Source organism: Talpa occidentalis, unplaced genomic scaffold (genome assembly GCF_014898055.3).
Source record: "Talpa occidentalis isolate TD23 unplaced genomic scaffold, MPIMG_talOcc4v2.1 talOcc4.3, whole genome shotgun sequence".
Classification (NCBI taxonomy): domain Eukaryota; kingdom Metazoa; phylum Chordata; class Mammalia; order Eulipotyphla; family Talpidae; genus Talpa; species Talpa occidentalis.
The window spans coordinates 50,017,818-50,040,865 of record NW_023603184.1 but is presented as its reverse complement, the minus strand read 5'-3'; the positions used below and the strand labels follow the sequence as shown (position 1 = coordinate 50,040,865).

General features: G+C 40.5%; 1 protein-coding gene across 2 annotated transcripts in view; it reads right to left on the bottom strand.

The window, feature by feature from the left end:
• The window catches only part of HIKESHI (heat shock protein nuclear import factor hikeshi), a 49,765-nt gene extending 36,121 nt beyond the window's left edge, over positions 1-13,644 (bottom strand). The window contains exons 1-2 of one of the 2 annotated variants that reach the window (XM_037523104.1): positions 13,466-13,644; positions 8,601-8,838 (exon numbers count right to left, since the gene is read on the bottom strand). In XM_037523104.1, coding sequence (XP_037379001.1) covers positions 8,601-8,838; positions 13,466-13,495 — 268 coding nt within the window. In that variant the 5' untranslated portion in view covers positions 13,496-13,644. Of the gene's footprint in view, positions 1-8,600; positions 8,839-12,800; positions 12,927-13,465 lie in introns of those variants that run through there. The other variant, XM_054699585.1, reaches the window with a different exon arrangement.
• Between the last annotated feature and the right edge of the window lie 9,404 nt (positions 13,645-23,048).

Sequence of the window (23,048 nt, the reverse complement as noted above, 5' to 3'; positions counted from 1 at the left end):
AAGAAACACAAGGGGCAAGAAGAGAATGGAGGGCCTCCCTAGTGGCGCAGCCTATGAAGCTATCCACAGCCATTGCAGCACGAGTTCAGTCCCCTGCCAGGGAGCTACCCACATGGCACAGCAGACCTCTCCTGTCTCACCCGCTGTTCCCCTCAGCAGTGTATTTTGGTCAGTCTGTTCTGCTCCCCATTCTCTCTCTAGTGAATCCTCTCACACACACCCTACCCGCCCCCCCCCCCACACACACACCCCTCTGGCCTGTACTCCAATTCTTGTAGGCATAAATAAATAAATCTTAAAAAAAATTAAACATTGCCAAAATTCTTTAAAAAAAAAAAAAAAAAGAATGGAGTAACATATTCAACAAATTCCAAGTCAACAAATGCAAACCAAGAATACCTTACCCTACAAAGCTCTCCACCCTCTATGAAGGAAAAATAAAGACCTTCTCAAACAGAATTTCCAGAAATTCATTACTACTAAACCCCCATTCCAAAAAATACTACAAGAAGTCCTACAACCAAAACCAACAGGGGAATGAACAGGAAGAATAAAAAAAAAAAAAAAAGGCAAGGAATAGAATCACAAAAGGACAGACAAAATGGCAAATACAGACCCTAATGTATCAATATTAACACTAAGTGTAAATGGACTAAACTAAAAATACAAAGACAGAGTAGCAGACAGGTTTAAAAAACAAAACCCAATTATCTGCTGTCTCCAAGAAACACATTTAACTACAAAAGATAAACACAGATGTAAAGTAAAAGGTTGGAAAACAGTATTACAAGCAAATGGACCAAAAAAGAAGGCAGGAATAGCTATACTTACATAAGATAAAACAGGCTTCAAACTAGAAAAGGTAAAAAAGAGACACACGGTCACTACATTATGATTAAAGGGACAATACACCAGTAAGATTTAACATTCATCAACATATACTCACCACATGAAGGAGCACCAAAATATATCAGGAAATTATTATCATCTCTGAAAAAAGGTATTAGAAAAATACATATGTAGTAGAGGCTTCAATAGCCCACTCTCAACAATGGACAGATTAATGAGACAAAAAATAAACAGGACACTCAAGCTCTAAATAAAGATCTAGACCTCATAGGCTTAACAGACATCCATAGGACATTACACCCAAAAAAACCCTAGTACACATTTTTCTCAAGTGCTCAGGGATCATTCTCTTGTCATTGATCACATACTGGGCCACAAGACATACATCAACAGATACATGAAGATCAAAATCATTCCAACCATCTTCTCTGATCATAAAGGCATCAAACTAGAAATGAACCATGAAAAGAAACCAAAGGAACCCTCCCACTTCACGGAGACTGAAACCCACACTATGGAAATACCACTGGATTAAAGAGGCGATCAAAGAAGAAATTAAAAAATACTTTGAGTTGAATGACAATGAGGACACCACTTTCCAGAATGTATGGGACACAGCAAAAGCAGTAATAAAAGGAAAATATATAGCAATACAGGCTCACATCATGAAACAAGAAAGAGGAGCCTCCCTGGTGGCACAGTGGTTGAGCGCTGGGTTGCGAAGCTGCCCGCAGCCTCTGCAGCGCCGGTTCGATCCCCGGCTGCTCCCCGGCCACTGGAGGAGGGTCCCACATGGCGCGCAGACCTCTCCTGCCACCCGCTGCTCCCCTCAGCAGTGTGCTTCGGTCCTTCTGCCTGCTCTGCTCCCTGGCTCTATTGGGTTCTCTCACCCTCCCGCGCTTCTGACTGTACCCAGTGCTTGTATAAATAAATAAATCTTTAAAAAAAAAAAAAAAAAAAGAAACAAGAAAGAACTCAAAGAAACAACCTAATCTCCCATCTCAAAGAACTAGAAAAAGAACAACAACAACAACAAAAGAGTCAGTTGAAGGAAACAATAAAAATCAAAACAGAAATAAATAGAATAAATAGAATAGAAATTAAAAAACAATCCTAAAGATCAAAGAAACCAAAAGTTGGTTCTTTGAAAAAATAGACAAAGCAGACAAACCTCTAGCCAAGCTCATGAAGTAAAAACAGGAGAAAATACAAATAGGATCATAAACAAAAGAGGAGAAATTATAAGAGACTCAGCAGAAATCAAAAGAATCATCAGAGACTACTATGAAAAGTTATATGCAAACAAGTTCAATAATCTAGAAGAGATGAACAAATTCCTAGAACAGTATAATTATCCAAAGCTAGATAAAGAGGAAATAGAACACCTAAACAGACCAATTACAAGCAGTGAAACTGAAACAGTAATTAAAACCCTCCCCAAACAAAAGCCCAGGACCAGATGGCTTCACAGATGAATTCTACCAAACATTCAGAAATGAACTAGTGCCTATCCTACACAAACTCTTTCAAAAAAGTAAAAAGGAAGGAATACTACCAAATATGTTTTATGAAGCAAATATTACACTAATACCAAAACCAAAGACAACACACAAAAAATAAAACTACAGGCCAATCTCCCTAATGAACACTGAGGCAAAATTCCTAAATAAAATCCTAGCCAACTGAATCCAACAATGCATCAAAAGATAATACACGATGACCAAACAGGATTTACTCCAGGGGCACGAGGATGGTTCAACATACGAAAATCGATCATTGTAATCCAACACATCAACAAAAAGAAAAATAAAAACCATACGATCTTGGGCCTCCCCTGGTGGAGCAGTGGTTGAGCGCTGGGCTGCGAAGCTGCCCGCAGCCTCTGCAGCGCCAGTATGATCCCCAGCCACCGGGGAGGGTCCCACATGGCGCAACAGACCTCTCCTGCCGCACCCGCTGCTCCCCTCAGCAGTGTATTTCGTCAGTCTGCCTGTTCCGTTCCCCGCTCTGGTGAATTCTCTCACCCTGTCACACTTCTGACTGTACACAGTGCTTGTATAAATATATAAATAAATCTTAAAAAAAAAAATATATCAACAGGTTCTGAGAAAGCATTTGACAAAGTTCAACATGAAGGAAGGCCCTTGAAATTCTCAGTATAGAGGGAACATACCTTAACATAATAAAAGCCATATCTGACAAAGCCACAGCCAATATTATTCTCAATGGTGAAAAGCTGAAAGTCTCTCCTTTAAGATCAGAAACAAGACAAGGATGTCCACTCTTGTCACTGCTTTTCAATATAATACTGAAGTCCCACAGCAATAAGACAAGAGAAAGACAAATGAGGAATCCAAAGAAAGAAAGAAGTAAAACTATCACTATTTGCAGATGATATAATATAGAGAACCAAAAAACTTCACAGAAAAAGTAATTAAAATAACGAATCAGTTCAGTAAAGTAGCAAGATACAAAATCAACACACAAAAATCAGTAGCCTTCCATACAGGCAAACCATCAATCTGAAGAAGAAATTAAGAAAACCATCCCAGGGCCTCCCTGGTGGCACAGTGGTTGAGCACTGGGTTGCGAAGCTGCCCACAGCCTCTGCAGGGCAGGTTGGACCCCCGGCCACCGGGAGAGGGTCCCATATGGCGCGCAGACCTCTCCTGCCACCCGCTGCTCCCCTCAGCAGTGGGATTCGTCAGTCTGACTGTTCTGTTCCCAGCACTGGCTCTGGTGAATTCTCTCACCCTCCCGTGCTTCTGACTGTACCCAGTGCTTGTATAAATAAATAAATAAATCTTTAAAAAAAAAAAGGAAAAAAGAAAACTATCCCATTTACAATTGAAACAAGAAAAATCAAATACCTGGGAATAAACCTAACCCTGGAGGTGAGTACTAAAAAGATAATTCTCCAGAGAGGAAATACAAATGGCCAACAGGTATACAAGTTCAATATCACTTACAATCAAGGAAATGCAAATCAAAACCACAATGAGATACCAGCTTTCACCAGTGAGAACTGCACATATGAAAAAACTAGCAATTATAATAAATGTTGGTGACTATGCAGAAAAAAAGGAACTCTCCTACTTCTGGTGGAATCTACCCAAAGGACACAAAAACATTAATTCAAAAGGATACCTGTACCCCTATATTTACTTCAGCACTATTTACAATAAGTAAGCTATGGAAATAACCCAAATGCCCAAAAATAGATGACTGGATCAAGCAGATATGGTATATATACACAATGGAATACTATTCAGCAATCAAAAAAGATAAACTCGTGCCATTCACAGCAACTTGAATGGAGCTGGAAGTGATCATAATCAGTGAAGTCAGACAGGAGGAAAAAGAAAAATATTAGCTTGTTTCACTTATAGGAGGAATACAAGGGAACCAAATAAGGGATCAGGAAGAAAATAATAATAATGAATAAAAAACGAAAATTAACAGGCAACTATAAATTAAAGACATTCTGCAGGAAAGGGGTAGGGAGAGGGAGCAAAACAGAGAAGACTCTAATTAGGGGACTAAGGTGATGGTGCACGGGTGAATTGGTGGTGGAAATTTATGGGAACTACACCTGAGAGGAGAAAGCAAATATTATACAAAAATGAACAATGATGTAAAATATGTATTTAAATTTAAAAAAATAAGGTACCTTCTTGAATTCATTTTACTACTTTATGTATACAGATTAAAAATTCTAAATAAAAAAAATTTGACACAGGCCAAATTTCTGTCTTTCAATAGCAATGACGGTTCAATTAGCTTCAATATATAAAGTAGGTAACTGCCTCTTTGCCCGTTTTCTTAGTTTATATAGATCAGAACAGTTTTTCATAACGTTTTAAACTTTGTAAAACAATGTGACTGATAGTTGTATGTGCAGGGAAAAGGTATTTTTTTAATTACTGATTTTAATTTCTTTATTGATAGTAAAACTATTCAGGATCTCAATTTATTCTTTAGTTTTGTTTAGTGTACTTTCCCAGAAAAGTTAAATTTATGTTCGTTATTCTCAAATGTATTGTCATGAAACGACTCATAAAATCGGCTTATAGTTATGTCTCCATTTTCACATTTTTAATATTTGTGTTTTTTCTCTTTTTCCTCAACACAGCGGTAGAGTGGTTCAATACTAATCCTTTACAAAGAATCAAATTTTTGGTTAACCAAATCCCTCTATTATTTCTTTGCTTTCTGTCATTAATTTCTCTTCGTAACATTATCATATTCTTTCTTCTTTGGATTGCACATGTTAAATACTTCATTCCCTGTACTTTCTCTTCATATAAACACATCTAAGCCTATCAATTAAACTCTTTAGTACAATCTGACCAGAATTCAAAAAGTTTGAGATGTGATGTTTTTATTTTGTTTCACTTTCTGTAGAAATGTAATTACCATGACCATTTCTTTTCTGAATTTCTAAATGACAATGTTTTATCATTTATCATTTTAAACATACTTTATATATTCTGAAGTTATGTTACATAAATTTATCACCTTTAACTCTCAGAAACACTTCAGTCTTCTAGTAAATTGTCTTACTCCAGAATAGCAATCTCTTAATCCTTGATAATGCTTTTGCCTTAGTCAAATTTTTGTTTAGGTTAGTATCACTATGACTTTTTTTTCTTTTTGGTTCCTTGTTTTAGAACCATTACTCATAAATAGCAACCTTGATTCCCTGAAAAAAAAAAAAAAAAAAAAAAAAAAAACCACCATACCAGAGCCTACATGTTTTTTCCCTATTAAGTTCAAACTGTCTGCACTATTTTGATAAATGACATCGTCAAAATTATTTCCACCACCTTATTTTATGTTTAATATAATATTATGACTTTGGATTTATTTGGGTTTTTGGTGTTTTTTTTTGCTTTTCCCTTCTCTTTTTAATTTTTCTTAAATTTTTACTAGGATTAAACTGCAAGGAGAATGAGTATGTTACTTTCCCTAAATAACAGGACCTCAGAGTTTTATTCAGATCACTAACCACTCCTCTTGCGCACTGTTTTCTAGTACAATATTTAGTACTTGTGCATTTATTCATTAGGTTATCTAGATTTGTCTACATGTTTACCAATTTCTTTACAAACTTTGCATCCTCTTCTACAGTCTTTGTTCAATTTCCTCCTAGAAAGTACAATGACCTTCAAAGGTTCATTCAGCAATGGTCTATGACTTTTTCTACTTTCTGGTTCCTTTATTACTTACTCTCCAGTAATTTTACTTTAATGTAAATGTAATATAATATAATGAATCATCTAATTTTTCTACTTAAAGAATTCCTAGTTTAGGGCCTCCCCGGTGGCGCAGCGGTTGAGCGCTGGGTTGCGAAGCTGCCCGCGGCCTCTGCGGCGCCGGTTCGATCCCCAGCTGCTCCCGGCCACTGGAGGAAGGTCCCACATGGCGCGCAGACCTCTCCTGTCACCCGCTGCTCCCCTCAGCAGTGTACTTCGGTCCTTCTGCCTGCTCTGCTCCCCGCTCTGGCTCTGGTGAATTCTCTCACCCTCCCGCGCTTCTGACTGTACCCAGTGCATGTGTAAACAAAACAAACAAACAAACAAATAAATAAATAAATAAATAAATAAAAACATGCCTCTATTAAAAAAAAAAAACTTTAAAAAAAAAAAAGAATTCCTAGTTTACCTATTACCTTATTTTAAGGTAGAGTCACAGCAAAGAAAAATTATCTGCGTCTTCTTCTGAACTAATCATTCTATATGTGTAAGATATTAATTCATTACATACATTGGATACCCTAGGACAGTGGTTCTCAAATCTTACAACTTAACACAAACACCTATGGAACTTATTTAAACACAGAACTACTGCACTCCACCCTTGGTTTCCCATTCAGTAGACAGGAGATTCTACCATGATGATGTACTTCTAACAAGTTGCCAGATGATACTGATACTGCTGCTCAGCAGTTTAAGAACGTTAAGGATCAGGGATAATTATCTCATGGTAAGGATTTTTCCTGCTTCTTAAATCTAGAGATTAGTATTTATTATCAATTCTAAGCAATTTTTAGTTTTAATATTGCTCTCTCCCATTTCTTCCTGTAGAATTCCAACTACATAAAATAATAGCAACTAACAGTGCATCATCTGGCCAGAATTGCTCCAGGTTATTTTTCACATGTGTCAGCTAAAAACAAAATCCCCTCAAATCATTCTCCTACGGACACTGTTCACTTCTTCCTCTATACGTACAACAGTTCTTTATGAGGAGGTACACATGGATGGGCTTCAAAATATATGCAAATTTTGGGGAGTATTTGTGAACTCACATAATGTGTGACTTTAATGTGTAATATGATCAACTAGATAAGTACATTAAAAATTGCTGATCTATTAAATGCCAACAATTCAGTGTATACACAAAGTTTTTTTCATGATCCACGCCTTCCTAAGTACACTATACTTTCAGACTTTCATAATTATATCTGTATTACTTTCCCCTAGAAAAGAATGTCCAATAGTCCTCTCATAAGTCTTGACAAGCCTCTACTTAGAGACTCAAGAAGACCAATATCACCTCCTCCAAGAAAGCTTCCCTAACCCACTTAAGAGTTAATTATTCCCGGGCCTCCCTGGTGGCGCAGCGGTAGAGCGCTGGGTTGCAAAGCTGCCTGCAGCCTCTGCAGCGCCTGTTCGATCCCCGGCTGCTCCCCGGCCACCGGAGGAGGGTCCCACATGGCGCGCAGACCTCTCCTGCTGCCCGCTGCTCCCCTCAGCAGTGTACTTCGGTCCTTCTGCCTGCTCTGCTCCCCGCTCTGGCTCTGGTGAATTCTCTCACCCTCCCGCGCCTCTGACTGTACCCAGTGCTTGTATAAATAAATAAATAAACAAACAAACAAACAAATAAAAATAAATCTTTAAAAAAAAAAAAAAAAGAGTTAATTATTCCCTTTCCTACTCTCTTAGCACTTTGTACAAACACCCACTATTACTTTTCACTCTTCTAATTACTAGTCCACAGAACTATCTTCCTTTATAAGGATATAAATTATCTCAAGCAAGAACTTAATCATTAAGTGTCCATAGTAGATAACTATATGTTTCTTAAATTAACATGTTGCTTAAATATAATTTTTCTCTGGGCTCTATAGAAAGTTCTATTTATAGATTCTAAGAAATTTCCTGTCCATCTTCACCTTGATTTTCAAGGGAAACAGAGATTCAAGATATGTAAATATTACCTAGTTTAGTTCTCACTTTTCTTCATAAAATACCTCAAGGCAACAAAGCAAGGATTATGTCCCTGTACTATCTAACATCTACAATGTCAATACAAACAACAGAACACTGAAGAGGTGGTAATCAAATCTAAGAGTTCAAAAAGCTTTATTTAAAAAAGGACTCATTTTATTTCCTCTGCAAGTCTAGTTAGTTTTTGTTTATTTAAAACACAGATGTTCATATTACAAATGAGATTTTTTTATTATTATTAAAACAATAACTAATTCAGAAAAATCCCTTCACTAAAGTAGGTACCATACAAAAAGAACATTAGTGAGTGGTTCTCTCTGAAGGGAAAACACAAAGGTTGTCTTTCACTTACTTCTTTTCAAATGTTTCCATATCATCTAATTTTTTTTCATGTTATATATCACTTTACCAACCAAAAAACCATAATGAAAAATCTGAAATACCATAAGCTAGTTTATGCTAGTTAGGAAAAATATTTGATTAATTTTGAGACTATTTTAATATGTTTATTATTCTTACCAGATTTAAGACCTGAAATTTTGAAGATGGCACTTGGTTTTCCATTCGTGACAAATCCTAGGAGTTGCCATACTGGCATTCCATTTGAATCAGGATAGGAAAAGTAGACAGATCCTCCCATCCCCTCAGGAAATGGGATGGTTCCCAGCATAAAGACCACTACATGGTTGATATTTTCATAATCAGGCAAGTCAAAAACAAATTTATCCTCTGCCACTTGCTGTGCTGCTGTTTGCACCTAAAAAATAAAAAACTCTTCTTAGTTCAATGTTTTGATGAGTTCCTATAACCCATGTATGACTGTGGTTATATTACTTCAGAAATGCCCTGAAGGAATTCTAAATATATAAACAAATCATAACAGCTTCAGAATATTATGAAAAGTTGCTCAAGACAACACACCACCAAAGCTTTATGCTTTAGTTTAAGGGTAAATATTCTTAGGTAATTAAAATAGGTAAGCAATCCAGAAGTAGGTGCAATCAATCCTCAATATTTGCAGAACCTATATTTGCTATCTTGCCTACCTAGTAAAATTTATTTTTAACTCCAAAATCAATATTCACTGAGATTTTGCACTCATTCACAGACATGTCCATGCGCAGAGTAGCAAAAAAATTGAGTTACCTTATATGCATGTCACCAGCTGAGGTAGAACAAAGCTATTCTATGCCTATTAGTTTCAGCTCTCATACTATAAACAAATGTCCTAAGTCTACTTAGTGCCAGGTTTGTTCGCATTTTTCGTTGACTTTCCTGTTTAAAATATCCAACCTGAAAAGCTGACTACTGCTCCTAAGCCCAGAAAGGGTGTTATGTGACTTACTAAAAAATGTGTTATGAATTGTTCAGACAATTATAGTGTTTTTGGCTGTGAGTTCAAAGTTAAGGAATCAACAATACAGTTTAAAAAGGTATTTTTAAACAGAAAGATTATGTAATGGTAGATTGCTAAAAATGAGATCATAGGTTCACTCTATAAAACCTTCCACTATGGGCAATGATTTGGCATTTACCAATGAAGCACTCAGTATGACTTTATAAAACAGAATTACTGTGAATGAGTTACAGCAATCAAAGAAGATAAACTCGTACCATTTGCAACAACATGGATGGAGCTGGAAAGGATTACTATAAGCAAAACAGTCAGAAGGGAAAAGGTAAATATCAGATGGTTTGACTTTTGGTGGACTATAGAGAAACTGAACGAAGGGTCAGGAAAAAGACAAAACTTGTTAGTTGACAAGTTGATAATAGATCTGAGGCCTACAGTCAGGGAGGGAAGAGCACAGAGATTATGGATCACAGGTGCTGTGGTGATGGGAGAAATACAGGAGTTATACCTGAGGGGAGAAAATAAAACAAAATAAACAATGGTGTGGGCCTCCCTGGTGACACAAGTCTCAGCGCTATCAAGCTATGCCCAGCCACTGCGGCATGAGTTTGATCCCTGGCCTCCCAGGGAGCTACCCACATGGCGCAGCAGACCTCCTCTTGACTCGCCTGCTGCTCCCCTCAGTAGTGTACTTCCGTCATTCTGCCTGTTCTGCTCCCCACTCTGTCTCTGGTGAAACCTCTCACCCCCCACACTTCTGGCCTATACCCCAGTTCTTGTATGCATAAATAAAAATAAATGTTTAAGAAAGAAGAGTCAACTGTACATAAAATGCAAAATTTATATTTTGAATATACTAAATTGGAACTTACTCTTCCTGTTCATTTCATAATCTAATTTCCTGTTCCATAATCAAATGTCAATTTATAGAATGAGATCTTGTTTTGGAGTCTGAGAAATATACTTCACAAGAAAATTCCTTTTTATACTTTTAGGAAGTAATTGATAATTACTAAGTCACATCCATTAACAAAGAGAAATGATAGTTTTAAGAGCACTTAGGTCGACTGGCTGTCAACAGTTTACCTTATAGAAGGTGTTTTGGTTTTGCTTTTCAGTTGCTATTACCACTCTAATTCAACAAGCTAACAATTCTAAATTCTGAATAGTATATTTGAAGACTCTAAATGGACAATTCTTACTTACCTAGAAACTTAATTTTCTTTGCTATATTCTTTGTAAAATGCTTCCTTTTTTCCTCTATAGTATCCTATCTACAGGTACAAAAGACACATAGACCGCTATATGTAACTGCATCTATTTATTGGCAATAAAGCAATATGAACTCCCCAAAATTTATTCCCAAGAGAATAAGAATAAATATTATTTAAAACAAGATTTGATTTCCTCTTCTGAAGTTTTTGATACAATAAAAAATGCTTCAGTAGGGGTCTCCCTGGTGGCGCAGGGGTTAAACACAGCACTATCAAGCTATTGCCAGCCACTGCACAGTTCAATCCTGTGCTGGCCAGGGAGCTACCCACATGGCACAGCAGACCTCTCCTGTGACTCCCACTGCTCCCCTCAACAGTGTATTTCAGTCAGTCTGCCTATTCTGCTCCCCACTCTGTCTCTGGTGAATCCGCTCACCTCCAGCACCTCTGTCTTACACCCCAGTTCTTGTATGCATAAATAAATCTTTACCCAAAAAAAAAAGAGAAAATGCTTCACAATAGTGAGCAAAACAAAGGGTGAACACAAACATAAATCAAACTGCCTATAAAAGTATTAAATTTAATGTCAACAGTTTTGGGCACACATTTAATCTTAAAATATGAAAAATTATGGTATTTATAAGTCTTGAAGTAATCAGGCAAAATAAATATTTCTTTTAGCTCTGTACAAGGCACCAAACATTCTGCAAATGTGTATTAGAACATTCTAAACCCTGACCTTTGAAACAAAAAAGAGCTTAAGAAAAAATTTCACGGAATGAAAACTGAGTCCTGGGCCTCCCTGGTGGCGCAGCGGTTGAGCGCTGGGTTGCAAAGCTGCCCGCAGCCTCTGCGGCGCCGGTTCGATCCCCGGCTGCTCCCCGGCCACCGGAGGAGGGTCCCACATGGCGCGCAGACCTCTCCTGCCGCCCGCTGCTCCCCTCAGCAGTGTACTTCGGTCCTTCTGCCTGTTCTGCTCCCCGCTCTGGCTGTGGTGAATTCTCTCACCCTCCCGCGCTTCTGACTGTACCCAGTGCTTGTATAAATAAATAAATAAATAAATAAATAAATAAATCTTTAAAAAATAAAAAAAAAAAAAAAAAAAAAGAAAACTGAGTCCTAACTTTGTCGAATGGATTTTTCTAATAGGAGAATGTTAAGTTCTGAGATGTTGCTGGGTCTATCTGCCCTTCGTTTTGATTAGTGTTTTCCAATACTCCAGAATTAAAGTCAAATGTCTCCCCAAAAAAACTCTTGTCTAAAAGCATGCTCTACTGGATATCCACTGGAGAGGCTAAACGTTGGCTCAATGCACACAGGTAATACTGTAACTAAATTTCTTTGTACATTTTTTAACGACATGAGAGCTATATAGAGTCCATATGGTTTTTTGGTTAAAAAATACATTTTAGGGCCTCTCCGGTGGCGCAGCGGCTGAGCGCTGGATTGCAAAGCTGTCCGCAGCCTCAGCAGCGCCGGTTCGATCCCCGGCTGCTCCCCGGTCACCGGAGGAGGGTCCCACATGGCGCGCAGACCTCTCCTGCCGCCCGCTGCTCCCCTCAGCAGTGTACTTCGGTCCTTCTGCCTGCTCTGCTGCCCGCTCCGGCTCTGGTGAATTCTCCCACCCTCCCGCGCTTCTGACTGTACCCAGTGCTTGTATAAATAAATAAATAAATCTTTTTTTAAAAAATTTTAAAAAATACATTTTAAATGTTTTTCGTTAATGATGAGATCAGCTCATTCCAAGCTGTCTGTCCATTTTCCCTATCAAGTGTTCCCAATCAACACCGTTAGCAACAAGGGCTTCCAGTCATTCAAGAGACAGAAAATAAACTTTCTGAAGCTAGTCGTATCCAATTTATCTTTGTGGTACCTTAGAACTGTGCACAGACTACAACACATTATCAAAAGTTGATGAAAAACTTGGGAGTCCAATAAAGGGGCTACAACAGCTAAACAAAGCTGTGAGAAAAAAGAAGTCTAGATGCAGGCGTTGGGTCCGAAAGGGGTTTTCGGATGGTTTCCAAGCAAGGCAAGCCATGTTCATCCTCCAAGTTTACTGCTGAACAACTTCAGGCGCTGAATTCTTTCTAGGAATCTTGCAAGGGGCATTGTCACCTCTTGTGCCCAAACAAGGAAATCGCTACTCACAGCCTCGTGGGGTCCTCTCGGACGCGGCGTCCCTGCCAGCCCAGCTCCCACACCCGCACGTTCTCAGTGGGGTGTGTGCCCGAAAAGAGCCCGCAGCTACGCGTGGCCCGGGCGCCCTGGCCGCGGAGGAGAGGACGCCACAGGCCAGGCTCCACCGCCCATTTGCCCGAGCTCCCTGCATGACTTCAGGAGGAAGTCTCCACTGCAGCGTGGGCTTTGGCTCCGCGACTGCAAAACGGGAATGAGGACCATCTCACAGCGAGCGGGGCTGAGTCAGAGCTGCCCAGCGGGCGCCACGGAGAGGGCCCCAGCAACGCGCAGGCAACCCGGGCACGCGCTGCCGGCCCCCGAAGCGCGACCAGGCACCGGGGCTGACTGTGCGCCCGCCGCTCAAGGGTGCAAGGAGCTGAGGGCCAGGGAGAAGCCCCCAGCGCCCCACTCTCCATCCAAACACCCGCAGCCAGGAAGACCGGGGCGGGGGGGGCCCGTGCCCCTGCCCCCGCCCCCTGTCCCCGCCCCCTGCGCCCCTGCTCCCCCGCCCCCTGTGCCCCCGCCCCCGCGCCCCGCCGCCCCCCGGACTGGCCCCGCGCCCCGCCCCCGCCGCCCCCGGGCTGGCCCCGCGTCCGGCCACGCGTCCGCCCCCGCCGCCCCCCGGGCCTCCTCACCAGCCTCCCGGCCACCAGGCAGCCGAACATGGCGGCAGCTGCGCTCAGCCCGCGGACGACCCGAAGTCCAGGGGCTGTCGCCCTCGGCGAGCGCAAGACCCTTCCAGAAAATTCAGGAGGGCTCCGGCCCCTCCACTACATAGCGACCGGGCCAGCGGCAGGAACGCCCACTGCCCCCGCGACCTCCGACCCCCTTGCAAACCCTCCGCTCCAGCCACAAGTACTTCCGGGGCGTAGGGCCAGCTCCTCCAACCACAGGAGAAAAGCGGACCAGAGAGAGTGCCAGACTACAAGTCCCAGAGGGCCCCGCGGCTGTTTCCAGTACAAGCCTACAAGTTCCAGAGGGCCCTGCGGCTGTGTCCGGTTGAGGAGGAAGCGGGATGTGCCTGTTGAGGTTGTTGGTTGGATCCCGAATGCGGAACCCAGTCGCTGAGATGCATTTCAAATAACTTACCAGCCTCCTTACAATACTCAATGAGGTACTATAATCTCTCTTTGAGGATGAGAAATGAGCCTGAATGACCAGCCCCAAATCTTCACGCAACCCTAAGCCTTGGCGCCTGAATCCTCCTCTTGCAGCAGACACGGGGTTTCCTGTGCGCGAGCGTTGCTGCATTGTCTTAGAGGTGCTCATCGTTAATTCTGTTTTGTCCTTATTGGCAACTTTACTGTAGTTCCTCCAGCCTCACCGAACTCCATTTGCCGTAAAACCGTAAGCAAGTTACCTAATAACTGAGCTTCAGTGTCCCCCTGTGTGAAATAAGCATGAAAATGTGCCTGGGGTGGCCATGAGGGGTAAGTGAATTAACATATAAAACAGACTGGAGCTTGACAGTGCACAACTAACTGGAGTTTTAGTGTAAAATGGTCTTTTTTTTCTGGATGCATTTGCAGAAAAGGTTCATAGGAAATAAAGGACACACACAATGAACTTGCCTCAAATGCTGCTTGCCTTCTATACACGCTCTCCATTTTAGGCTTCAGTTTCCTTCCTGTAGGACAGATATCCCCTCCCCAGGAATCTCTGCCCATCTTAAAACATAACAGCTGAGCCCACCCTCCAGCAACACATCTGTCCTTCCAGCCCAGGTTATACGTGGAGGATCAAAGTGCCTGGAACAATCCTCTGGCCTCTACATTGACCCCTTAATCTAGAACCACATATTTTATTTCAGATACTACTTTGGGATAGCCAAACCAGAGACAAACAGGCATTTCTACCTATGTCTCCAACTGCTACTTAAGAAGGAACTTCAGGGCCTCCTTGGTGGTGCAGGGGGTTACTTCTCAGCACTATGAAGCTGTCCACAGCCACTGCAGCACAAGTTGGATCACTGCCAGGGAGCTACCCACATGGCACAGCAGACCTTGCCTGTCTCTCCAGCTGCTCACCTTAGCAGTGTGTTTCAGTGGTTCTGCTCCCCGCTTTGTCTCTGGTGAACCCTTTCACCCCACACACACACCTCTGGCCTACACCCGAGTTCTTGTATGCATAAATAAATAAAATCTTTAACAAAAAAAAAGAAAAAGGAAGGAGGCACAAAGGAGCAGTGAGATATGTGAAGTAGCTGTGCTTGCTTTTCCATCTTGGTCTTGTACCAAGGACTTGGGGGACCTGGAAGGAAACACGTGAAACAGACAGAGGTACTCCAAGGTCATTAACTCTCCAGCACTTCCCATGGCCATACACAGTGGTTTACAGTGTTCCTGAAGCCAGAAAGATCCCTCTGACATAGGTGAGTCTGCACAAGAAATGATAAGAGAAATAAAGTCCCTTTTTTGTTTTCCTGGAGAATATTGCCTAATGAAGAAGAAAGCAGGTCTCAAGTAAATACATAATAAAGTAATTACAAAGTATAATGTGTATGAAGGAAATAACAACAACCAAAAAAAAAAAAAAAAAGAATGAAAAGGTGCTAAAATAGCGTCTCCAACTCGCCATTTTATTTTATTTTATTTTAAAGATTTATTTATTTATACAAAACTGGGTATAGTCAGAAGTGTGGGAGGGTGAGAGAATTCACCAGAGCCAAAGCGGGGAACAGAACAGGCAGACAGACAGAGGACACTGTTGAGGGGAGAAGCGGGCGCGATAGGAAAGGTCTGCGCCATGTGAGACCCTCGCCCAGAGGCCAGGTATTGAACCTGCGCTGCCGAGACTGCGGGAAGATTCGCAGCCCAGCGCTCAACCGCTGCGCCACTGGGGAGGCTCCGACTCGCAATTTTAGAACAGGGGCCTTTCTTCAATAAAGACTGCTTGAAACCGGAATAAGGCTCCCTGCAGAGCTAGAGGTGAGCTGAAGGCCCCCACAAGCCTGGTCCCCCCTGGCAGGGAGTGGAGCCCAGAAGAGCATCCAGCATTTTGGAGCCCAGAGTGTAATCAAGCAGCCCCACCTCCAGGGAGGTCTGTGGGACTTCAAGACACACATTTGGAATTAAACACCAAAGGAGGAGAAATTCTGTGACAGTGACCATTAACATACTCAAAGTACCACTGTCTCACTGGACTTCTGGAATAACAATATTTGACTCGTTTGGACCACCAGTTTCCGAAATCCCAGAAAGAGCACATCAAAAAGATGCCAGCCAATACTAGCGACACAGTGTCCCAACGCATAGGGCAAATTAGAAAACAGGCAGCAGGTAGAAGAAAAACTACATGCAACCTAGCAACTCCTCCTGAAAAAGACACACCACCAAAAGAAAACCACCCACCAGATTGCAACAACAGTGACTTGGAAGAACTTCTGAGCCTTCCAGAAAGAGAATTTAAAATTGCCGTGATTAAAAAACTGAAGGAGTCAAAAATGATATGGGAAAAATAATCAACAATCAGAAGAACAAAATTGAGTCCCTAAAGAGGGAAGTAAAAGAAACGCAGGAGATGAAAGAATTAATGGAGGAGCTAAAGAACGCTGGGAAAAAGCAGTGAAAGCAGAATAGATGAAATGGAAGAAGGAATAAGTACTCTTGAAGACACAGAAATAAAAAGAACCAAAACAGAAAAGGAAAGAGAAGTATGAAGGAAAATGACTGAAGAAAGACTTCGGGAACTATCTGACTCCATGAGGAAAGGAAATATAAGAGTTATAGGAATCCAACAAGGAGAGGAGAGAGATGTAGGAACAGAGAAAATAGTCAAGGAAATAATTGAAGAGAACTTCCCAAACATGAAGGAGCTGCTAATAGACAGCTATTAGCAGCAAGAAGCAAGAAGAACACCAAACTTTTTGACAAAAGGAAAAATACAGCAAGACACATAATAGTAAAGCTCCCAAGAATCCAAGACAAGGAAAAAATAATGAAGCTGACGAGGGAAGACACAGATAACATCCAAAGGAAAACCAATCACGCTGACATCAGACTTCTCCAAAGAAACACTATGGGCAAGGAGAGAGTGGAGGGACATAGTCAACAGACTCCAAGAAAACAGATGCCAACCAAGAATATCCTGCAAAGCTTTCCTTCCTCTATGAAGAAAGAATAAGGACCTTCCCAGACAAAAAGAAACTCTGGAATTTCATTATGACTAAACCCCCACTCCAAAAAATACTGCAAGGAGTCCTAAAACCAGAACCAACAGAGGGATGAATAACAATGAAAGAAGGTCAAAAAAAAGTTATTAAAGGAATAAATAAATAAAATCAGAGGAAAGACAAACACAATGGCAAATACAGATGCTAACATATCAATATTAACTCTAAATGTAAATGAACTAAACTCTTCAGTAAAAGGACACAGAGTTGCAGGCTGGATTAAGAAACAAAACCCAACATTTTGCTGTCTCCAGGAAACACATTTAAGTACAAAAGATAAAAATAGACTCAAAGTTAAAGGATGGAAAACAATCCGACAAGCAAATGGACCAAAAAAGAAGGCAGGAACAGCTATACTTATATCAGATAAAACTTATATCAGAAACACATTTAACTACAAAAGATAAAAATAGACTCAAAGTTAAAGGATGGAAAACAATCTGACAAGCAAACGGGCCAAAAAAGAAGGCAGGAACAGCTATACTTATATCAGATAAAACAGATTTCAAACTCAAAAAGGTAAAAGGAGACCCCAACAGTCACTACATTATGATCAAGGGGACAATACTTCAAGAAGAAATAACACTCATTAACCTATACTCACCAAATGAAGGCACCCCAAAATATATCAGACAACTATTATCATCTCTGAAAACAGACATTAGAGAAAACACAAATGTAGTAGGAGATTTCAACACACCACTATTAACAACGGATAGATCAATGAGACAAAAAATAAGTAAGGACTTTAAAGCTCTAAATAAGGATCTAGAGTGCTTGGGCTTAACAGACATCTATAGAACACCAAACCCAAAAATATTTGAGTACACATTTTTCTCAAGTGCACATGGATCATTCTCCAGGATCGATCACATACTCGAACACAAGATAAACATCAACAGATACACCAAGATTGAAATCATACCAACCATCTTCTCTGACCATGCAAGCATCAAACTAGAAAAAAAAAAAAAACATAAAAAGAAGGCAAGGAACTCTCCTACCTCATGGAGATTGAAGCCCACACTACTGTAACACCACTGGACTAATGAGGAGATCAAAGGAGAAATTAAAAAATACTTTAAGTTGAATGACAAGGAGGACACCAATTTCCTAAATGTATGGGATGCAGCAAAAGCAGTAATAAGAGGAAAATATATAGCAATACAGGCTCATATCAAGAAACATGAAAGATCTCAAAGAAACAACCTAATCTCAAAGCTCAAATAACTAGAAAAAGAACAACAAAAAAACCCCAAAACCAGCAGAAGAAAAGAAATAATAAAAATGAAAGCAGAAATAAATGAAATCGAAACTAAAAAAAAATAATCCAAAAGATCAGTGAAACCAAAAGCTGGTTCTTCGAAAAATAAATAAAATAGACAACCCCCTAGCCAGGCTCACAAAGGAAAAAAGGGAGAAAGCACAAATAAATAGGATTGCTGCAGGGGGCCTAGCTGCCCCAGTCAGGTAAGACACTGGCAAGCAGCTAAGAAAAGGGCCTCACACCGTGGGGCTGAAGTATAAAGAGCCTCACACCTTGGGGCTGAAGAAAAAGGGCCTCACACCCTGGGGCCAAAGCTTAAAGAGCCTCACACCATGGGGCTGAAGATTTCTTGTGCCTCACATCCTGGGGCTGAAGATTAAACATCCCTTTGTTTTTTGTTCTTGGTCATAATAGAAATAATTTCTCGGGATATACATTGGGCAATAAATTATACATATAAGAATATTTTAAGTACATGGCATGGAAAATTACTTGCTTAAAAGTTAAACACTGAGGGCCTCCCCTGTGGCGTAGCGGTTGAGCGCTGGGTTGCGAAGCTGCCCGCGGCCTCTGCGGTGCCGGTTCCATCCCCGGCTGCTCCCCGGCCACCAGAAGAGGGTCCCACATGGTGCACAGAACTCTCCTGCTGCCCACTGCTCCCCTCAGCAGTGTATTTCATCAGTCTGCCTGTTCTGTTCCCTGCTCTGGCTCTGGTGAATTCTCTCACCCTCCCGCACTTCTGACTGTACCCAGTGCATGTACAAACAAACAAACAAACAAATAAATAAATAATACATGCCTCTTTAAAAAAAAATAAAAAAAAGTTAAACACTGAAAAAAGTTAAACACTGAATAATTTGGACTACTTGATAGTGGGAAATAATTATTGTGCAAGGGCATGTCTGATAAGCAACCCAGAGCGGGTCATAATAATATTCCTCATATGGAAGTTCTGTAGAGAAGACTTGTAATGAATCATGAAGTTGATTACGTTAGGAGTTTCTAGGTAGAAAAAACTTCTAACAACTGATTACCAGAAAGCAGCCGGTCTCTAGCTGTAAGCCATATAGATAGAGGAGTCTCCTGATATTGTAGCCTTGGCGACAGGGCTGGTACCAAGGACTGTTAGTTGACCTAGGTTGTTGTTTAGGCTGAAATAATGCGTCTGAGTTTTAATTATCTATTAACTTTTAAGGTCGTTTCTTCTCTTAAAAACACGTAGGCGACAAAATGTCTATGGGAAAGGAATGTACTGATTGTTATATTTTACTTCTATGCATACGATGATGTAATACCATCACTTTCCCTAAACGAATAAATAAAGACCTGCTGAGACCCTCAGCAGAAGATACTCGCACCTCATCAAGTGTCAGTGTCTCCTCACTACCTCATCCCCTTCCCTTCAGCCATTAAAGTTTTGCCTAGGCCGTCTCATCCTTTCAGGGACACCTGACACGACATTCTGCCGAAAGCTGGTCTTCGACATAGGATCACAAATGAAAGAGGAGATGTCACAACAGACACAGCAGAAATCAAAAGAATAATCAGAAACTATTATGAACAGTGATATGCAAACAAGTTTAACAATCTAGAGGAGATGGACAAATTCCTACAACTCTACAATCACCCAAAGCTAGATAAAGAAGAAATAGAATACCTAAACAGACCAATTACAGGAAATTGAAATGGTAATCAAAAACCTCCCCAAAAACAAAAGCCCAGGACCTGATGGATTTACAAAAGAATTCTACCAAACATTCAGAGATGAATAAGTGCCTATCCTTCACAAACTCTTCCAAAAAATTGAGAAGGAAGGAATAATACCAAACACGTTCTATGAAGCCAACATTACACTAATACCAAAACCGAACAAGGACAACACAAAAAAGGAAAACTACAGGCCAATCTCCCTAATGAACACTGATGCAAAAATCCTCAATAAAATTTTAGCTATTAGAATCCAACAATGTATCCATAAGATAATTCACCACGACCAAGTAGGTTTCATGCCAGGGACACGAGGATGGTTCAACATCGGAAAATCAATCAACGTTATCCAACACATCAACAAAAAGAAATATAAAAACCATATGATAATCGATGCTGAGAAAGCTTTCGACAAAGTGCAACACCCATTCATGATAAAAGCCCTTGAAATTCTCGGGATACAAGGAACATACCTCAACATCATAAAGGCCATATATGACAAGCCAACAGCCAGTATCATTCTCAATGGTGAAAAGTTGAAAGCATTTCCATTAAGATCTGGAACAAGACAAGGATATCTACTCTCACCACTTCTTTTCAATATAATACTGGAAGTCCTAGCCAGAGCAATAAGACAAGAGAAAGACATACAAGGAATCCAAATAGGAAAAGAAGAAGTCAAACAATCACTATTTGCAGATGATATGATAATATACATAGAGAACCCCAAAAACTCCACAGAAAAACTAATTCAACTCATCAGTCAGTTCAGTAAAGTGGCAGGATACAAAATCAACATGCAAAAGTCAGTAGCCTTCCTATACACAAACAATAAATCTGAAGAAGAAGAAATCCAAAAAACCATCCCTTTTATTATCGAAACAAAAAAAAAATCAAATACTTGGGAATTAATCTAACAAAAGAGGTAAAGGGCCTATGCCAAGAAAACTATAAAACACTGTTAAAAGAAATAGAAGGAGACACAAAGAAATGGAAAGACATCCCCTGCTCATGGATTGGAAGAATAAACATTATTAAAATGGCCATCCTACCAAAAGCAATATACAGATTCAATGCTATTCCAATCAAAATTTCAATGTCATTCTTCAAAGAAATAGAACAATTATTGATGAAATTCAAATGGAATCACCAAAAACCCCGAATAGCCAAAGTGCTCCTGAAAAAAAAGAGAAGGGAATGGAGGCATCACACTCCCAGACTTCAAACTATATGACAAAGCCATAATCATCAAAACTGCATGGTATTGGATCAAGAACAGACACACAGACCAATGGAATCGAATAGAAAATCCAGAAATAAACCCACAGATTATGGTCAACTAATCTTTAACAAAGGAGCAAAGACTTTGCATTGGAGCAAAGAAAGTTTGTTCAATAAATGGTGCTGGGAAAACTGGGTTGCTACATGCAAAAGAATGAAGCTTGACTACTACCTCACACCATGCACAAAAACCAACTCAGAATGGATTAAAGAGCTAGACATAAGACCTGAAACCATAAAATACATAGAAGAAAATACAGGTGAAACACTAAATGACATGCACCTCAAAGACATCTTTACAGACACATCGCCCAAAGCAGTGATAGTGAAGGCAAAGATAAACAGCTGGGACTACATCAAATTAAAGAGGTTCTGCACAGCAAAAGAGACAATAACAAAAAGAAAGAGAAACCCCCCGACTGAGAGAAAATTTTTGCACACAACACTAATGATAAAGGACTGATCACAAAAATCTACAAAGAGCCAAAGAGACTCAACAAAAACAAAGAAAATAATCCAGTCAAAAAATGGGCAGAAGAGCTAAAAAGAAACTTCTCCAAAGAGGAAATGCAAATGGCCAACAGGCATATGAAAAATGTTCAACATCACTTGCAATCAGGGAAATGCAAATCAAAACTACAATGAGATACCATCTTACACCAGTGAGAATGGCACATATTAAAAAAACTAGCAACAACAAATGTTGGCAAGGATGTGGTACTGGATGACTGGATAACTGGATCAAGAAGATGTGGTCCATATACACAATGGAATATTACTCAGCAATCAAAAAAGATAAACACATGCAGTTTGCAGCAACATGGATGGAGCTAGAAGGGATCCTGCTCAGCAAAATAAGTCAGAAAGAAAAAGAAAAATACCAGACGGTCTCACTCATAGCAGGAATTTAGAAAACTTAAATAAGAAACCAGGAAAAAAGACTAATCAATACAAAGTAAAAATCAAAATCAACAAGCAACTATAAACCAGAGACACACTATGGGGGAGGGGGGAGGGAGGGGCGGGGAGAGGAATGACTAGAGTCAAAATAAGAGGGGGTGCAATTGTATGGGGAACATAACCATAATGAAAATGCATACATTATGTAAAGATGAAAAATGATGTAAGAATTATATAAAATAAAATATTAAGAAAAAGAAGTACCTGCAGAATGAAAAGGTGATTTTTGATAAGACCCCTTCATTAAGGGCCGCCTCACTGCGAGCTCAGATCTCTACCATTTATTAGCTGTATAATCTTGGACTCGTTAACCTAACACTCGCCTGCCTCCTATTTCCCATCCGTAAAGCAGAATTGTAATAGTAGCTACATACATCATAAGGTTTTAGAAAGGTTCTTACATGTACAGTACTAATTTCTAGAATAATCCTATTAAAATGTTAGGGATGTCATTTTTGGAGTCAGTGGGTTTGGAGAGCGTGGTCCTTGGGTTCACTCTGGGAAAGGTGTCCCTAGAGCTCCCCTTTCAGGGGCACGTGGGGAGTTTCCAGGGGAGTTTCTCTGCGAGACAGAGACGATAGTTATATTTAAAGGGCAGGTTTATTAGGGAAAGGGACAAAAGAGTAAAAGACACTTGCATAGACACCAGCGAGCAGGAAGAGCTGTCCTGAAAGGACAGGTTTGCTGAGAGAGGCCTGCATGTTTGCAGGCGTGGGGCCTTGAGGAGAGTGGCCTTCGCTGAGGGAAGTCAGTGCAGAGAAGCCCCGGCCTGGTCGCAGGTCACGTGCAGGCAGGAGGCTGCTGCCCTGCGGAGGGGGAGAGTTGGTGAAAA